At 41.1% G+C, this 16,900-nt stretch overlaps 1 protein-coding gene across 14 annotated transcripts in view; it reads right to left on the bottom strand.

Annotated features, from left to right (window-relative positions):
* LOC109983199 (neurexin-1a) overlaps nucleotides 1-16,614 on the bottom strand; it is a 338,575-nt gene extending 321,961 nt beyond the window's left edge. For all 14 annotated transcript variants that reach the window (XM_065959877.1, XM_065959879.1, XM_065959887.1 and 11 more), the window contains exons 1-2: nucleotides 16,432-16,614; nucleotides 13,646-15,014 (exon numbers count right to left, since the gene is read on the bottom strand). In XM_065959877.1, the coding sequence (XP_065815949.1) occupies nucleotides 13,646-14,357 (712 nt within the window). In that variant the 5' untranslated portion in view covers nucleotides 14,358-15,014; nucleotides 16,432-16,614. The remainder of the gene's footprint in view (nucleotides 1-13,645; nucleotides 15,015-16,431) is intronic.
* Nucleotides 16,615-16,900: the final 286 nt, after the last annotated feature.

Raw genomic sequence — 16,900 nt, 5'->3', positions numbered from 1 at the left:
TTAAACATCTCATGATATAAACTTAAATCCCCATGACAGCTAAGCACGCCTGAATGGAAAACCCAGTAAAGCCCAGTTTAATACAAGCCTGTGTGTGAGTGCAGCATGGGTATTCATGTGTGTTTATTTAGCGCACGGGGGACGAATCCCTTTTTAAAAGGAGGAGTTCGGTGTCAAAGAATTTCACAAACACCCTTTGACAGTCGGGAACAGTTGTATTTAAACAAGGCAAAAATCCGCCCGGAAAATCCCTCTAATCTTTTGATCCCAATATCTGTCTTTGGACTCAGAGACAGCAGTATACTATTAATCTGCTTTTGTCTGAGTGAGGTTTGCAGGAGGCTTGCAGACAAGAGTGACACGTTCAGAGATACAGTGAGGGTTACACGGCTTGTGCTCGCACAGTGACAGACATGCCTGAAAGGTGGCGCCGCTCGTTCAAAATGAAAGTCGATCATGGGTCTCAGAGCGGTTTTAATTCAAACATGTAATCGTAAAAAAAAAAAAAACAACTGAATACTTAAACTAGGTCATCAACGTTCTACATGTCGGTGTCATGGAGCCATGCAAACAAATCATCTAAGAGTTATGGTGTTGCCTTTTAAATGTCAGATTTAAAGTCGTTTTTTAAATGCTCTCCTGAAGGTTTGGAGAAAATGTCAGACAGGCAGCTCCTGAAATATTCCTGAGGTAAGTGTCCCTCACAACAACAGTCTGATGCTGTGATGCTTTTTGCTCGATGCTCATGTCCTGGCGGAGACTCAGTTGGGTTGAAACCTGCAGACACATCCCTGTTAATCAAGGATTTTTAAACTGCATCAGAGAGTGCCTCGGACTTTCAGTTTAGACCGCCTTTCTTCACAATGAACTCAGTTTGTAATCAGGATAGTCATATATGTATACGCTGTTTGACTTCTGTTCTTGAAGAGAACCTGATTCTTCCACATTTTTTGACCCAGTGCATCACTCACTTTGACCTTTTTTTTCTCAACACCACATGTACTTCAACATACTCATCATACCAACAAAAGAGCGCTGTAGCAGCCATAATGTGTATTTTTTACCTCGGTTGATTATTTGTCATATTTTGCTCCTTATATGGGTTTGATATAATTTACGGTAATTTACACTGGGCGTGGTTTAGCTTATTTTTACCTGTGCATTGCGAAGAAAAATTTTCTGTTGACCGTCATCGTTATCTTTATCATCATCTTTTGGACTTTTTGTTTAGAATTAGTTTTTCACTATTTTGTTTAATAAATCTAAAAACATATCTGGACTTTGAATTTTTGATACAAACGAGTCTGAGGTACATGCCCACTTAGTCTCTGTGCGGCATTGTCCGATCTAAGCCACCACAGTAAGATAAAAAACATAATGAAGCGGTTTCCGTATGTGCATGGAGATTACGCCCATCACATATATTTCAGACTTCATGCGGTGACATTTTCTAGGAGGCTGGAAGGAAAAATTCTTGGCATTGTACGAGAGAAAACTTTGGCTGTTTGCATTCACACTTACAGCTCATGAGGAAAAGATCAGGACGTCTTCAGGAGTTTTCCTGCTTGTGTGAAAGCACCACAGGCTCATAAGTGTATTCTCTAAATGTCTTTGCATTGTTGGGGTGTGCAGTGAATGACTATCAGTACAGCCATTGGTATAACGTTCTGCTCAGCTTCTTTGAGGGGGAGAAAGGGGGAGGGGGCTTTGTGTGTTGATGTGTTTATATGCTCAATCCCCTTTTAATACTGTAATACTCTGATATAATACCATTGCCGGGAAGAAAAGATACTGTGAAATGAATCTAAAGTCATATGCGACGACCTTCATTGCAGTGTCACAATCAGATTTTTCCTCGCTTTGAGTCGTCATGTAACTGTCTTGATGCATGTTGATCCAGGTCAGAGAATTTGGTTAATGTCTCCTCCACAAATATCAAACCGTACCCTCACCGTCCTGTACCTTTAAATCGTTTTCAATCAGGCTCTTTGTCAGTTCAGTTGTTCGGCCACCCATTATAACCCCGTCCATTGCTTCGCTTCATTCCTGCTCTCCTCTGTGTTAAGTTGAGTCGTCCTCCGGGATGCAACTTGGCACAAATGTGCGGCACTGACTTCAGGCGTGAAGCCAAGAGCATCAACCAAACAGAAATTTCACACTGATTTCCCCTCCTCGTTCAGAAACAAATACAGAGTGATTGCCTGCTGAGCAGTCCGACACTTTCTCTGCTAGAAGTCAAACACAGCTGCTCTGATTCCTAAAAACACTGCTGCAAAAGTCTGGCTTGACAAATAATTTACTCAGTGACAAACACTTCCTCTTTTTAAACATCTAAAGGAATCTTCCTGTCAGTGTTGCAGCAGCCTAAATGCTATATCAGAAGCCGCTCCTTTACAGACTCAACATACTGAAATGGATGTATCCTCTTGATTTTAAAAAAGAAGCTAGTGCTAAAGTTCCTTTAAAGGCTTTATATGCAATTTTTTTTGATCCAGCAGATGTCGCCCTTGAGCACCAGCATGAAACCAAAACAACTCGGTGTTTCGGTTTCATGCTAACAACTGCATTGTTGTGTTAGCATGCTAATGCTAGCAATCTTTATTATGCTGGTATCTTCACACTGCATGTAAATTTACCTGAAATGAGCGTGATCTAGAAACACAGTTAAGCAGTGAGTACAGTATGTTATTCTTCTTTTCTCTAGTCCCTCAATTAAACAACTTTTATACATGAGGGGAGGAGTCAGCCGGCTGTCTGGGCGATGTAAACAAACTGAAGATAGGACTCTGAAAGCATCCCAGACAGTGGGACTCGGGTGTTACACCCATTGTAGACAGTCATGACTCACAGAGTTATTTTCAGAGGATATACTTGATTTATATTATATTTAAGTGTGAAAAATTGCATCTTAAGCCTTTACGCTTCTACGCCAAGCTTTAACGGCCAACGGGGTGAGACCCCACTGGTTATTGCTCACATATCGTTACAATATTTTAGATTTTTAAAACATCTTTACACATAATTTTCAGTAATCTAAAGATTAGGGCAGTTTTTCTGGTGCTTATATTTTGAAATTTTGTACTGTCTTCAGCTAAAGGTGACCTAATGGCGGCTACATACATTATCCTTTAATTTAAAAGTTTATGGCAGAGACACCCAACTCTGCAGTACCTGTCAGCAGGTATAAAACATGTTAACAGCAAACAAATTCAGTCTGAATAGCTCATTTCTTTAATGGTGCACATTGTACAGGTGGTGCGTTGTTTTAGCTGAGCTATGCACGATAAGGAAAACAACTCTAATCTGACTGACAGGAGGCTTAAGGCCCGCCCCAGCTCCAAGCTCTTTTCCTGTTGCTAGGTTGACCGAAAGTTAACTTGATATGGCATTTCCAACATGGGGGGGGGCGCCGTCATTTGCTTGTAGTCAGTTGTCCAATTAGTAGCAGTAAACTCAACGTGAGTGAGTGGGTGAATGACAGGCTGTTGTTGCCTGTAGCAAAAACTTTTCTTATCAGCAGTCATTTAAAAAAAAAAAAAAACACTTAACCTTGAGATGTTGTTGTACGCAGATGTCTGACTCTGTAAGTTCAGGTTCAGACTATTAAACGTGGGAAGAGATTCAGCAAAAGGCGTCTCAATTTTAATTGTTCTTTTCGGTCAACCGTGAACAAAACATAATAAAAAATACAGAATCCAATTAGCTGTGGAAGAGAAAAAAAAAACACCCACACAGAAGAAGGCATGGTCAAAAAATGTGAGCATTAGCCTGCACACATCCTTCGGCGCTTTCCCTCTAATTCACTGAATGTCTTTTTTTTTATTTTAACAGTAATGACTCAGCTGTGGTGATATCATTGTGTCAATTAAATAAAAAAACAATTTGCATAACCGAGCTAGCTGACGATTGTGACTCAAATGTGGGAAAAAAAAGGTGCGACATCATTTCACTCACTGTATGCCACACTCACTCTCTGGTGCTCTGTCATCATGCATTAGCTGCTAAATCAAGTGGCTTAACTTGTCTGACTGGCTGCGCTTCAACGAGTGACGCAAGTTTTTTAGGGATTTCCAACTACCTCTTACAAAAGGCTCGAATCATAACGTTCAATTGAAATGCAGTCACAGATATTTACTGTATCCTTTTGAAGTTTGCATAATGTACACGATAAGACATTATGAAAAAAGCTGCACAGTCTCTGCTGAGGGCTGCCCTACTTCTCTGCCCCGGCTGATTTAGTATGTTTAGGTAATGTGCGATGGAATAAACAACATCGTTCCACTTTATCAGGATGAAATATGGAGCTATGCAATGCATCTATGTTATTTCCCTAATGAGAAACTAGAGGACAGATTTCTGGGAACTTCCTGGTCCATAGAACAGTGCATTTAAATAATTGTTTTAACCGATCAAAGGGATTTACTGTGTGTGTGTGTGTGTGTGTGTGTGTGTGTGTGTGTGTGTGTGTGTGTGTGTGTGTGTGTGTGTGTGTGTGTGTGTGTGTGTGTGTGTGTGTGTGTGTGTGTGTGTGAGAGGTAATACATTGTGCAAGCGTGTCGCGGCTGGACAGGGGGAGTGTTGACAGGTCTGGTGGCTAATCCTGTAATCCTTTCATCTGATCAAAGTGATACAACAGCTTTTAAATGATTTAATGGACAGGTAAATTCTCAACTTCGGTGTACTTTTGGAAATGAGCGAACACATGGGCTTAGGGGACCTTTTGTGTGTGTGTGATTCTTTTGTTACGACGTCGAGGACACTGGCTTTAAACACTATTTGAAATAAACACAGGAATTCACTTCCCTCCTGCATGCAGCTGGGGAGGGCGAGAAAGCACACGGCGTAAACGACATTACCCGGAGACGGAGAATTCAAAAACACTTTTCTTTGCTAGAATAGTAAATTAGCCGAGCAGAGGTAATATGTGGTGGATGCTTTCATCCAAAGTGACTTAAAGGTAGCATGAGTTCATACTGTTCCTGCATGGATGCCTGCGCTGGGAATTGAATGTCTTTGTCTTGTGGATGTTAGTGCCATGCTGAAATGAGCCATAAAGAGCCAACAGCCTTTCATCAGTGCAGGTATAATACCATGTTTTAGATGGTCTGGTGTCAGGGACAGGAACACTGAAAACATGGCAGATAAAATGCATGAAGCACAGATGATGGGTAGTTCACTGCCACTCTAATGCTACTGTTTCCATGTCACACATGGACGATGTGCACATGGCTTACACACATGTTCCTCTGTATGTGTTTATCATAATGTGTACAGACAGAATCCCAATATGACCTTCATACAAATAGCTGTATATGCTTTTCTAATTAAAATCTATATTTCGGTGTATGTTGTTTCAAAGTTTATGTACTGTGCTGTATATGCAATATTGATATTTAATGATATGTATTGTTCTCTGTGTAGGCACTTCAACTGCATGTTTTATTGAGTCTGAGTTCTACAGAGAATATTTCTATATTCAATTAACTGTATGCAATTATGATAGTTTGCTATTTAAATAATGAGGTTTTTTTTTTTTTGTTCCTGATTGGTGAACGATGATTTTCAGCTGTGTTGGGTCATGTGTTTGTCTGTGTTCTTTTAAGATGGGGACTCTAAAAATACAGCTTCAAGTTTAAGGGAGAGCATGTTGGCTCCAAAAGTCACTTATTGCGGATCTTGTTTTGCTTTCCTAAACTGCTCCCACGACACACAGAGCATCCGGTCATTTTAAAAACAAAAGAATATACATACAGACTCCTGATCATATTATCCAATAACTTTATCAACATTACATCAAAACAGGCACCGAATGAACTGGCACTCTCACGCTCCAGAAACAGGCCAAGTGTGCCAGGTCGGCCCCGCAAGATTCAGATTTTTTGTTGTCTTCTTTTATTTAAGGAACTGGCAGATAGTTGTAAAACACTGAGGCCAAACATGATTTTTCTCTTTTTTTGCTCTCTGGTCATTCTTTGATTATCTAAGCATATGATGGCAATCTCAGGAATCCTTTTTTGTCTTTTGTACCCGCTGCAATCATACTACAATTAGGAGGATTTAAAGCTGCAGTAATCATTATTCTCATTAAATCAAGAGCTTACTTATGAGAGATGGTGCACTCATGCTGACCAAACCTCTAAAGGATTATCGCCTAACTCTGCAGTTTCCATTAGCACCTTTCAGTTCATTGTTTTGGTTTCACACAAGCGGCAACCTCCAGTCTTGAAAAATGTCTTTTTTTTTAAATGACTCTGTCTTGCAGTTTTTTGCCCTCGTTACCAAAATACATCATTTGTCACATCGACCTCATTTTAAATCCCAACCACTTGAAGACAAGAAGTCACCACTTGTTGAATCTGCTGACTTGGAGAATAATCACAGTTTTGATACACCAAGTAGAAGCGAAGATATGATGATTTGAATTTGACATAAAAATATTTTTAGTCCACATTAATTTTTTTTAGATTTAGCGCGGTCGATGTAGCGCGGTCGATGTAGCGTGGTCGATGTAGTGCGGTCGATGTAGCGTGGTCGCTGCGTCTCTTGTTATTTCTTTGTCATTTTGTGTCATATAACGAGCGGAAACAGTGTTGAATCTGCAGGTTCAGTTCTACTGAATGGATTTACCTTACACCAGAGTTTCCTGTTTAGCCAAACAGGAAGTTAATTATCCCTTAGCTGAAGACAGTACCAAATTTCAAAATAAAAGCACCACAAAAACTGCCCTAATCTTTAGATTACTGAAAATTCCCACCAATGTGACGACGAGTTCACCAACACAACTGAATATGGAGAAGTTGAACATATAATGTCACATCTGTGTTTACAGGTTGTTATTCTTTTCCAAAGTGGCTTTAAAAAATCAAAATAAAATATTTTAAAAACTACACTTCAGACTGATCATAGAAGGCTCGAAAACAAATCTGCATGATGACATGTAACTCCTCAAAAACCTTTCACTCTCGTGGTTGTTCTGCTGAACAGACGCTGCTGGTTGACACTGTGAGAGAACAATGTAACTCTAACTGGCTGGCAGCTTGTATATTTGGGGAAATTCTACCAAGCAGAGCGAGAGCATGAGACAAAGGGCTCCAGTCCCACACTTTGGTTAGTGTCTGTGTGTGGTGACAGCAGCAGACGTCTGTGCTGATATTTCACCTCGATGTTTTTCTGTTGTGGCTTTTTAGTCTTCAGTTTAGTGACCTTCAGTTTGTCTTCCACCTTTTGAAGTGATGATTCAGGTATAATATGTGTAATAAGCAAGCAGAGATGAGATTTGAACGATGCTGTGAATATATTTCTATTACTAACATTCATAGTGTTTTTCAACCTTTTTACCCATTCTCATATCGGGAAAGTTGTTTGATATAACTTTTAAAAAGGAAACGTAAGATGTAGCTGTCCTGTTTGGCTTTCAAATCAGATTAATTCAAAAGTTAACAAATATTATGACGATACACGTTCCTTAAAAACCTGTTTTTTTCTGTGAAGACGAAAAGAGGATGAGCTTAAAATTAGATCTTTGATAATGAAAGCTCTGACAACATTTTAGTTGAGTCTTTGTTAACGAGAAGTATGACGGAGGATTAGGGCCAAGTTAAAAAGAAAAAGAAAAAATAACAACATTAATCTTGTAAATTTACAAGATTAATATCATAAATGTCTTACTTTATTTCTCGCACATTTACGAGATTAATCAAGAAATTTAAGATGTTTTTCTTTTCTTTAACCCTTATCCCTTATCCTCCGTCGTAACAAGAAGAGACCAAAATGTTAGTTTGGTTATTTTCTGTTTGTTCCTATTTGAAGATTTTTTGGGTTGCAGGTTCTGTATGAAAGTGCTGAATAGATGAAATGATGATGTGCAGCGTTGAGGTGAGGTAAAGTGTGTAAAGCTGTTTTTCTAAAATATGGTAACCTTGACGTCATGTGAGCGATAACCAGCGTCCCTGTATTGATGGTTGAAAACCTTTCTTTGAATCTCAAATAAATCTCTCGGGCCATTTTTTAGCAATATGAATGAGATGTTTTATTTTTATTTTGGTCATTCATTAAAGAATAACAAGAGTCAACTCAGCCCATAAGCCATACAAGATGAGCATGGGGGAGTGATCATACACCAACTTTCATCTTCATGACTTTAATGCATCTTGTCACCATTGCCGCTCTCTTCATAACATGGACCCCCTTTAAACAATGACTGCTCCTCCTTCATGCAGCACAAGGCCAATATCTTTTACATCCTTCATCTTAACACAGCAATAACATCACCAATTAGGTCTTTCATGGCCATAAAGCTTTAAACATCAGAAGGCACCCTGCTGTTGAAATGATCATCTTTCCCTACATTTGATGAGAAATGAAACCCACTCACACATGCAGGAAACGACATAGCTTCAAAGTACAGATTCATTTAGAGCCCATCAGGAACATGAGCACCAAAGTATCCCACTCAACAGATTGTTGCTCTGAAATGTTTCAACCAGGAAGTGATTAAGGAGATACTTTACTTCTTTTATTGTACAGTAGCTATTAAAGGATGTTGCAGGTAAACGAATGTGAGTCATAAGCAGAGCATTTGAATTTGTGTTTTGAAGACACTTTTCAGTTATCTTGAGTGACAGGTGAGATCAGGAGTAAAGTTTTTTTAGGTTTTCTGTCTCTCATTTGACTCGTCCTTAATTACTTTGACGTCAAAGTGACGTCAAAGGATTACGGCCCATCAGACAAACAATATATAAGTGGAACTTTTGGAAATTCGTTTTTAATGAGTAAATATGGAGGCAGAACGCTATTAGTGCTTTTTTATATGACAGAATCTTAACATGTGAAAATGCATATACCTAATTTCCAGGCTGCAATTTTCTTGACTTGAATGCACATAAATATCATCCATCCATTATCTGTACTGCTTTTCCCGATCAGGTCGCAGGGGGCTGTAGCCAAACCCAGCTGTTATTGTGTAAGAGTTGGGTTACAACCTGGACTGGTCTCCAGCCAATCACAGGGCTGACATATAGAGACAGACAACTAGCCACACTCACATTCACACCTACACAGAACGGCTAATTTAGAGTCACCAATTAAACTAACGAGCATGTCTTTGGACTGTGGGAGGAAGCTGGAGGGAACCCACACATGCACTGGGAGAACATGCAAACGCCACACGTATGACGGGGATTCAAACCAGGAACCTTCTTGCTTACGACTGCACCAGCGTGCAGCCATGCACACAAGTGTTGAAGCAAAACAACACGATAATTATGTGGATATTAATGTGGAAGATTCAGTTGTAGTAAGTTGTTGTATCTGCAGCATTTTGTTGCATTATTTGCATACCTGCATGAGTCTATAATCAGCAGACATTTTACACATTATGGGAAAAGATGGCTGCCGTATATAAGGAAGAAAGTGTTTACATTACAAGTTCTTTAGATTCCCACTCCTCTTCACTGGAACAAGCACTACCTTTCCTCCTTAGTGCAAAGGAAAAAAATGCCAAGTATGGCTCTTATACATTACAATACACTAGTGGCAAAAAAAAATAATAGCCAAAGAGTGTTCAGCAGGTTTTTATTTTTGCTGTAATGTAATTTACAGTATTACCGTAAAGGGGCCGAAGCTGCTGCTGGGTGAAATAAATAACAGCAATGATGCAGTAAAAAGAAGAGAGTCTGCCTCAAAGAGAGCACAGAGAGAAAATAACACCGTCTTTTTTTAGGTGACACGTCAAAGTGTATTTCCTACTGCAGTTAAATGTTGATCTAAATTTATCAGGGTGATATAAAGCGGAGTGTGATTTTCCTAAAGAGCTGGGACGATGTGGAAAATGTTAATAAAAACAGAATGTGATGATTTGCAAAACATGGAAACTGATGAAACTGACAAATGGAGCTCAGCGTGAGCTCAAGCAGGAAGATTGGTTATATTCTCTCACACGTTTATTCCACTTCCTTATTCAATTTAGCCCCTCCCTCTTTACCACTTCCTCCGTCTCCCTGCTCTGGTGATCAGCTGATTCGGGCGTTTACTCTTCAAGTAATAATCCAACCCGACTCTGCCACAACCTCTCTCAACCAATCATCCTGCCGCGGTCAAATTACCAAAAAAACAGATCTTTTCTCTTCTTCTCTCATTCAGATCCAGCCTCAGAAACCCCACTCCTCATCACATCATGCGTCCTTCTATCTCCTCCATCACCACCAGGGTCTAGACTCCATGGGGGGGGGGTCTCCTATCCTGCTATCGGCCTCATTACCCCTCTGAGTGCATAATGTCATCATGATGGAGTCTAATCCCCAAAGACTTTGCACATTTGTTTCCTAAATTGATAATTGAGCATTCTAAAAAAAAGTCTCTCCTGATTGAAATGTCATTGTTTGGGTTAAATTAGATGCCCTGGTAAATTTCATGCCAGCAACATTTTTCATAAAGTTGGTACAGTGTGATGTTCACACTCTGTTGTATGCTTCACAGCCGCCCTATATTGGATTTTGTCCCCTGCAAACAGAGATCTCTGAATCCTTAAATAACATTACGTAATGTAGGTGATTGAATCCCCAAATTATTTGAAACTTTGATACAAAGTTCAAGATTGAATGTATGCAGTTCTCCTCAAATCCAACACATTTAGAGAACAGAGACACAAACATGAAAAGAAGAACGAGGTGCACGACAGAGACAGGACGCTAGACGGTTAAAAATCAGGTACATGACAAGTTGGAAACAAAAACCTGTGAAGACCCATTGATCGTGTTTTCAGAACAGAGTGTAAAAAATGTGAAGAAAGTGTGAATGCATTAAGTGTGGTAGCAGAGCAGTAAGTAGTACAATGTGTATTTTAACACCGGCTGAGAGAAAGAGCAGGTGCATTCATTGTTCACTAGTCTGTAGCCTCCCTGGGTGTCAGGGGGAAAGGGGGGGGGGGGGCTGCACAGGGAAGGAGTTCAGATAACTGTTGTTCACTTGTTCAAAAACATTATTATTATTTATGTATTTTGGGTTTTGGGAGGTGGAGGGGAGGGGGGGCTATCATGCCTTCATATAGAGACAGTACAGGACAGTGGATAGAGTCAGAAATTGAGAGAGAGAGAGAGAGAGAGAGAGAGAGAGAGAGAGAGAGAGAGAGAGAGAGAGAGAAAGAGAGAGAGAGAGAGAGTGAGTGGGGAATGACATGCAGGAAGGGAATCACAAGTGGGATTCAAAAAAAAAACTGTGTTGCACGATTTGCCAGCATAGTCTCTCACAGTGCGATGAGCTCCTCCCCATCTTTACTTCAGAACGACTCAGCCTCTCTTTTTTTAAAACCCAATCATGTAACTAGCCTGTACCAGTTAACCTCACTAAATGTGAGATTTTCCATTAGGTTTTTTTTTTCTTCAGCTTTTCCAGTCTTTTGTTGTAACTGGGTCTGCATCAAATTCCAACTGGGCACATCATCTTTCCAAAAAATAATAATATTTGCACCATGTTCAATCACATACAGGACCTCCACTGTTCTGCAAATCATCACATTCTGTTTTTTTTATTTCACATTTTACACAAATGTCCCAGCTTTTTCAGGAAATGGGGGTTGTATATCTCTGGCCGACATGCAATGATCTAAAATACACAAATACACAATGCTGCCCCACAACAAAAGCCTGTTTGTGAACTATACGACAATATTTATTCATCCTCAGTGCACGAGGTTAATAAAGACCCTCGCTATTAACGTCCCTGCTGTATTCAAACCATTAAAAAATTCTGAGTACAGCACAAAACAAAACAGAGCCTGCTCAGAACGTGGAGGACTTATTAATTAGTAGTGTTTTCCATTTGCCTCAATGACTAATGACAATCAGATGGGAATATCTAGTAATGCAGGAGTGAGTTATCTAACGCTGGATTAACGAGCGTATTGTTAATAAAAGATTCATCTGCCTGAATGAAGACACATGAGCAAATGAAGTGAAATGTAAATGAGATATGGCCTATATCCACAGCAGCATATATGTTTAAATGAGCCTATGAGTCCACCAGTGTTTTTCGAGTAAAAGCTCAAAAATAGTCTTGGAAAAAACAACGCATACACTCTCACACCCCCCCCCCCCCCCCCCCCCCCCCCACCGACACTCCGGCCTGACCAACAAACCTGCTCATCCCCGGCACAGCAGCAAACCTGCCAATCTGTGGGAAGCTCTGCGCTGAATACCCAGAATACTGATACTACTTTCATTACCAACAACACCAGCGATGAGAAGGAAGGAGTCAGAGCGACACTATTCTCTCTACCTCAAAGAACCCCATGTTCTTTTTCTGTGTTATTGATTAGCTGGGCTGCTAGCGCTTTTTTATTCTCAGGCTAATTTTTTTTTTCAGTCAGTGGGAATTATTAAATGTTTAATAATGAATGAATACAGAGCCCAGTTGTGAGAGAAGATGTGGGGCAGCCATTGTGGGTACATTGTTTAGTCCGTTTAAAGAGAATTATATGTTCATGATGGAGCATGATTTAATGTGATTAGTGTCAATCCCTGTTTAGTATTTGTGGTTCTCTTTGTTGCCAAATATCCAAAACTATTGGTTAGCTTATTATCTTTTTACATGCATGTTTATTTCTGTATTTGCATCATGATATTATATCCTAATTTTTGTCTTATTCTATTGTTTTCTATCCATCTCATTTCCTAGTAGGGCCCCTCTGTGCAGGTGGCTTTGAAGTGCTGGCTCCACTAGTTTCCTGTTGGTGCTGGAGCTGGTGACAGCAGAGGGTACAGTGAATCATCAGATAACTTACTTTAGGATGAGACAACAGTCTTTAGACGATATAAATGGCATAGTTTGATGATTGGTGCCCTTGCTTTAAAAATGACAGGGTTTTTTATCCATACCTTCAGAATTTTCCGCCTAGACTGTATGTGTTTAAGTGTGTACATTTCAAAGACTGACAATGATAGTGATGTAGACTGTGCTTGACTGTAAGGAGGGACTACCTGTGAACATCCAGTCCCAATTTGGTGTCATTCTGATTCAGATTTCCAGAGATACACAAGATAAAGCAAGAACTGTTTCTTTCGGAAAATCATTTTTGCTATTTTCATTTTTTTTGTAAGATCCCAAAACAACCAAAAAACAAAGTAATTTTGCCCTGAAATAAAATACAAACCCTTTTTTGTCCAACACTGGAAAAGTTAAAGTCATGAAAAATCTGGTTGATCAACCTCAGATAAGGGTATCTCAACTTTTAGAGGCCCATTTTCCCTCGACTAACTTTCAATGACATCATCCATGTTTACTCCATCTGGCTCGTTGATGTTTACTCCTGCTTATGCATTCGACGTAAGCCATTGGAGATAATGTTTCATAGGTCAACCAATCCCCATGGACCTGCCTGATAAGAATGGAAGACACCTTTGGGGATGATAAGACACCTGCATGTTTTGCTAATGAGGCCTTGCAGGAGATTGTTTCTTTACCAACAAACTTACTGTGGATCAATTACACACATGGTAAGACTTGGGCAAACATGTGGCTTTGGCTGAATAGAGGAAGGGAATGCAGTAATTTAGACGGTAATTACAACAGAGGGCTTTTAATTTGTTAAATTCAGTCCGTATTGTGTGTGACTGGAACATGTTGTACCAACTGAATCCAGATGTCTTACCTTCACTGCAGTCCTTCCCCTGGAAGCCCGTCTGAGAGCAGTCACATGTTGGCTCCATGTTAATTAAACTGCAGACTCCTCCATTTAAGCACATGTTGGCCGTACCGCAGAGGTCCTGTAAGACCCCATCGCCATTGATCATCTCGGACTCCGTGTTGTTGACCTTTATGTCCGTTATCCAACCCGCGAAAGGCGGCTGATCCTTGACCACCGCCGACGTCATCCGCAGCGCCACAGACCGCAACTCCGGTGGTATTCCACCAACGAACAGATGGCTGAAAACAGTCATATCCCGCCTTTTCGACTTCACCTCCACCCATTTGGTCTCGCCGTCCACCGTCAGGGTCGTGTTCTTGAAGTTCCGCCTCACGGCGACGGCGTGCCACTGGCTGTCGTTGACCGCCGTGTCGGACACGACGGTCGCCGGCTCAGCGCAGAAGATGGAGAAGCGGAGGCTGAGTTTGCCGTTCAGTATGAGGAGTTCCAAAAAGTCGCAGAATCCTTCGTCGTCGAAGTAGACGAGCAAGCCGTGGGAACTCTTCGTCTTCATGTTGAAGCTCATTTCGCTTTCGCAGCACGCGTTCCACACTGGAAACCGAGCCCACTGTCCCTCAGCGCCTGTAAATTCTAGACAAGTGGCTATTTCTAGAGAGCAACAAATGAGCAGCCCGACCCATATGAGGTGGGCGCCATGGGGCTTCTGTAAAACCATCTTGGAATCACGAGTGTGTGTAGGTGGAGAGGGATGTATAGGGCTGGATTTATTTGTGAGAGCCTTTTCTAAAAGCAGGAAATATCTACGTTTGACTGTAAGAGAGTAGACTGGTGCACGACTGAATGTCTACATGGGTATATAAGTGAAAACTGATGCATTCTCTGAGAAAAGATCCATTGTGATGATATATCTGCATAGCAAGAGGCTTGGTGGACACTTAATTCCTGGAGCAAACACCATTACCTGACACTGTCCAGGCCACGGGGCCAAACCTCTCACTGTTGGCGCCAAAAGAGTTTGAACTGTTTAAAGGTCCTCTCTGCCATGGCTATTAAGAGCAAACGTGACGGGGATTCAAATATCCATTGGGCACACTCGGGTCTAATTTAGGTAATTATGGAGCGTTCCCTTCCGGTGCAGGTTAGAGCGTGCACGGTTTCACTTGAGTCGAAATGGCAGCTTTAATCTTCATGGTCATGCCAACATTATTTTGGCGGGTAACTGGGAGCACTGCTCAGGGCTTTTTCACCCTGCATCCTCCGTAGCAATGAGAGAGAGAAAAAAAGCCATATGGAGCCACGCTGGCTGATAAGCTCAGCAAAAGAAGCCGTCTGTCTGTCTGTCTGTCAAGGCAGTCCTCAGTCCCAAAGCCCTCTGCAAAAAGAAAAGCAAATGTATGACAGCATCAGCATTTTCACTGGATCCATTTTACAAATCCACTTTGGGCCAAAGCTGTAATCAAAAGTCTGAGTTAATGCTGAGATTAAGGCAGAAGCACGGACAATCAGGCACTTACATCCAGAAAAGGCCTTTGTTACAATAAACACAGGCCGTATCATTACATTAATACCATCAGGGCTTTCCAGGAAGCACACAGCAGCACTGGGCAGTCATGAATCCCCTCGCATTACAACGTCTCAGTCTGTCAGGAGCAGTCTTTTAACATGCAAACGAGCAAACATTCGTGCAATTTAAGAGGAAATCATATTAGAATTGATGAGTGAATCGAGAAATTTTAATCAGATTTTTGCACGTCTAAACAATTCCTGCAGATGATTTCAGTCACATCGGAGTCAGAAAATGAAACAAGCTGATTTATTCCTCTCCTTTTTTTTTTTTTTTACTTTTCTTTGCCCTCTTTACAACTTCTGCAGCCGTGAATGACCATCAGCAGCAGCAGCATTCCGGTGTACACTATAAGGCTATGTTGAAGACCTACCATGAGAAAAAGTGCGTCATTTGATTCACAATGGTTCGTTTGTGCAAGACGAAACCAGCCGGGCCTGCTGGGTCTCAGTCAGACTCCAAAATGTGCTCTTGCACAATATCTGCCTCGTCACTATTTTTTTTTTTGGGACTAAGAGAGGGATTCTGCTTCTCCACCAAAAAAACTCCAAATGCGAAATTAAAAAAAAAGACTGGGAGCGACCTGTTTTTCAAATCTCCGCGAGTAGTTTGCATTTGAAAGATTGTGGATAGGTTTACTTAAGCACCGCACTTTACACAGACCGTGACATCCTCTCTATAAACAGCAAATGTATTTAAGGCTTTAATGTCATTTAATGCTTTCACCGATACATGTTAAGTATCCTCAGCGGAATTGAACGTTGAGCCAGAACGGGATATCCTCTCATCAATAACATGCCCCCATACCTTAACATCTTTCCCGGACGACAGCTGCAAAGAGCGCACTATAATTACAGTCTGCTTTAAGCCCATATCTGCGGATTATTAAGATTCTCACAACTATAAAAAATAATTGCAAAAACAAGACGAGGCGTATTTATTACCTTTACGCGTCAACTTTACTCGTACGGGACCTACAAATAGTTGGCAAACGAGGGGGAAAAAAGGCGATTTGATTCAAAGCATCTCGGTCTGAGCTCCTGGAAGAACCACGACAGTCCGTTTTTTAAGCATCAAATCCAAACACGACGAAAACCTTCACATCAAGAATCCGCTTTCAAGCGAATCTCAGCATCAGCAAGAGAGAGAAAAATAGGGAAGAGCAGGGCTCCACTTTCACTCTAACTCCACTATAAACCTTAAAGAGTGTTGGAAAAAAAATTACCTCAAATATCCCGTGCTCCAAGTTTGCTCCTGTGACACAACAAAACCACAACTAAAAGAGGGGAATCAACCCGCCTGGATGGAGACGTTTTGGAGCGCGCAGAGCCCAAAATCCGGTTATATTCGAGGAGGAGAAGGAGAAGGTGCAATCTGGTCTCCCTTGTTGAGCTTATCCAGCGACTGTCAGGAGCCACAGACAGAGCTGTATCACGTGTCTCCCAGTGATGTCTACCGGGGAGGGGCTGAATGCAGTACCTTGGACAGCGCCTCTGCCTCCACGAGCATCCATCCACGGACATTTATGGCACAGGCAACTTTGGAGATAAGGCTTGTAAAACTGCTGGGATTGATTAATTGACCGCTCTAAAGGCACTAAACACAGGCAGGAGGTTTTAGGTACACTCCTCATCCGGTGTGTGTATATTATCTCACAAATCGATGGAGCTGAATTACTGCGACCGATCATTTAC

The sequence above is a fragment of the Labrus bergylta genome, chromosome 10 (genome assembly GCF_963930695.1).
Source record: "Labrus bergylta chromosome 10, fLabBer1.1, whole genome shotgun sequence".
NCBI classification, from domain to species: domain Eukaryota; kingdom Metazoa; phylum Chordata; class Actinopteri; order Labriformes; family Labridae; genus Labrus; species Labrus bergylta.
The sequence above is the reverse complement of the archived record's forward strand: the minus strand, read 5'-3'. Positions and strand labels throughout refer to the sequence as shown.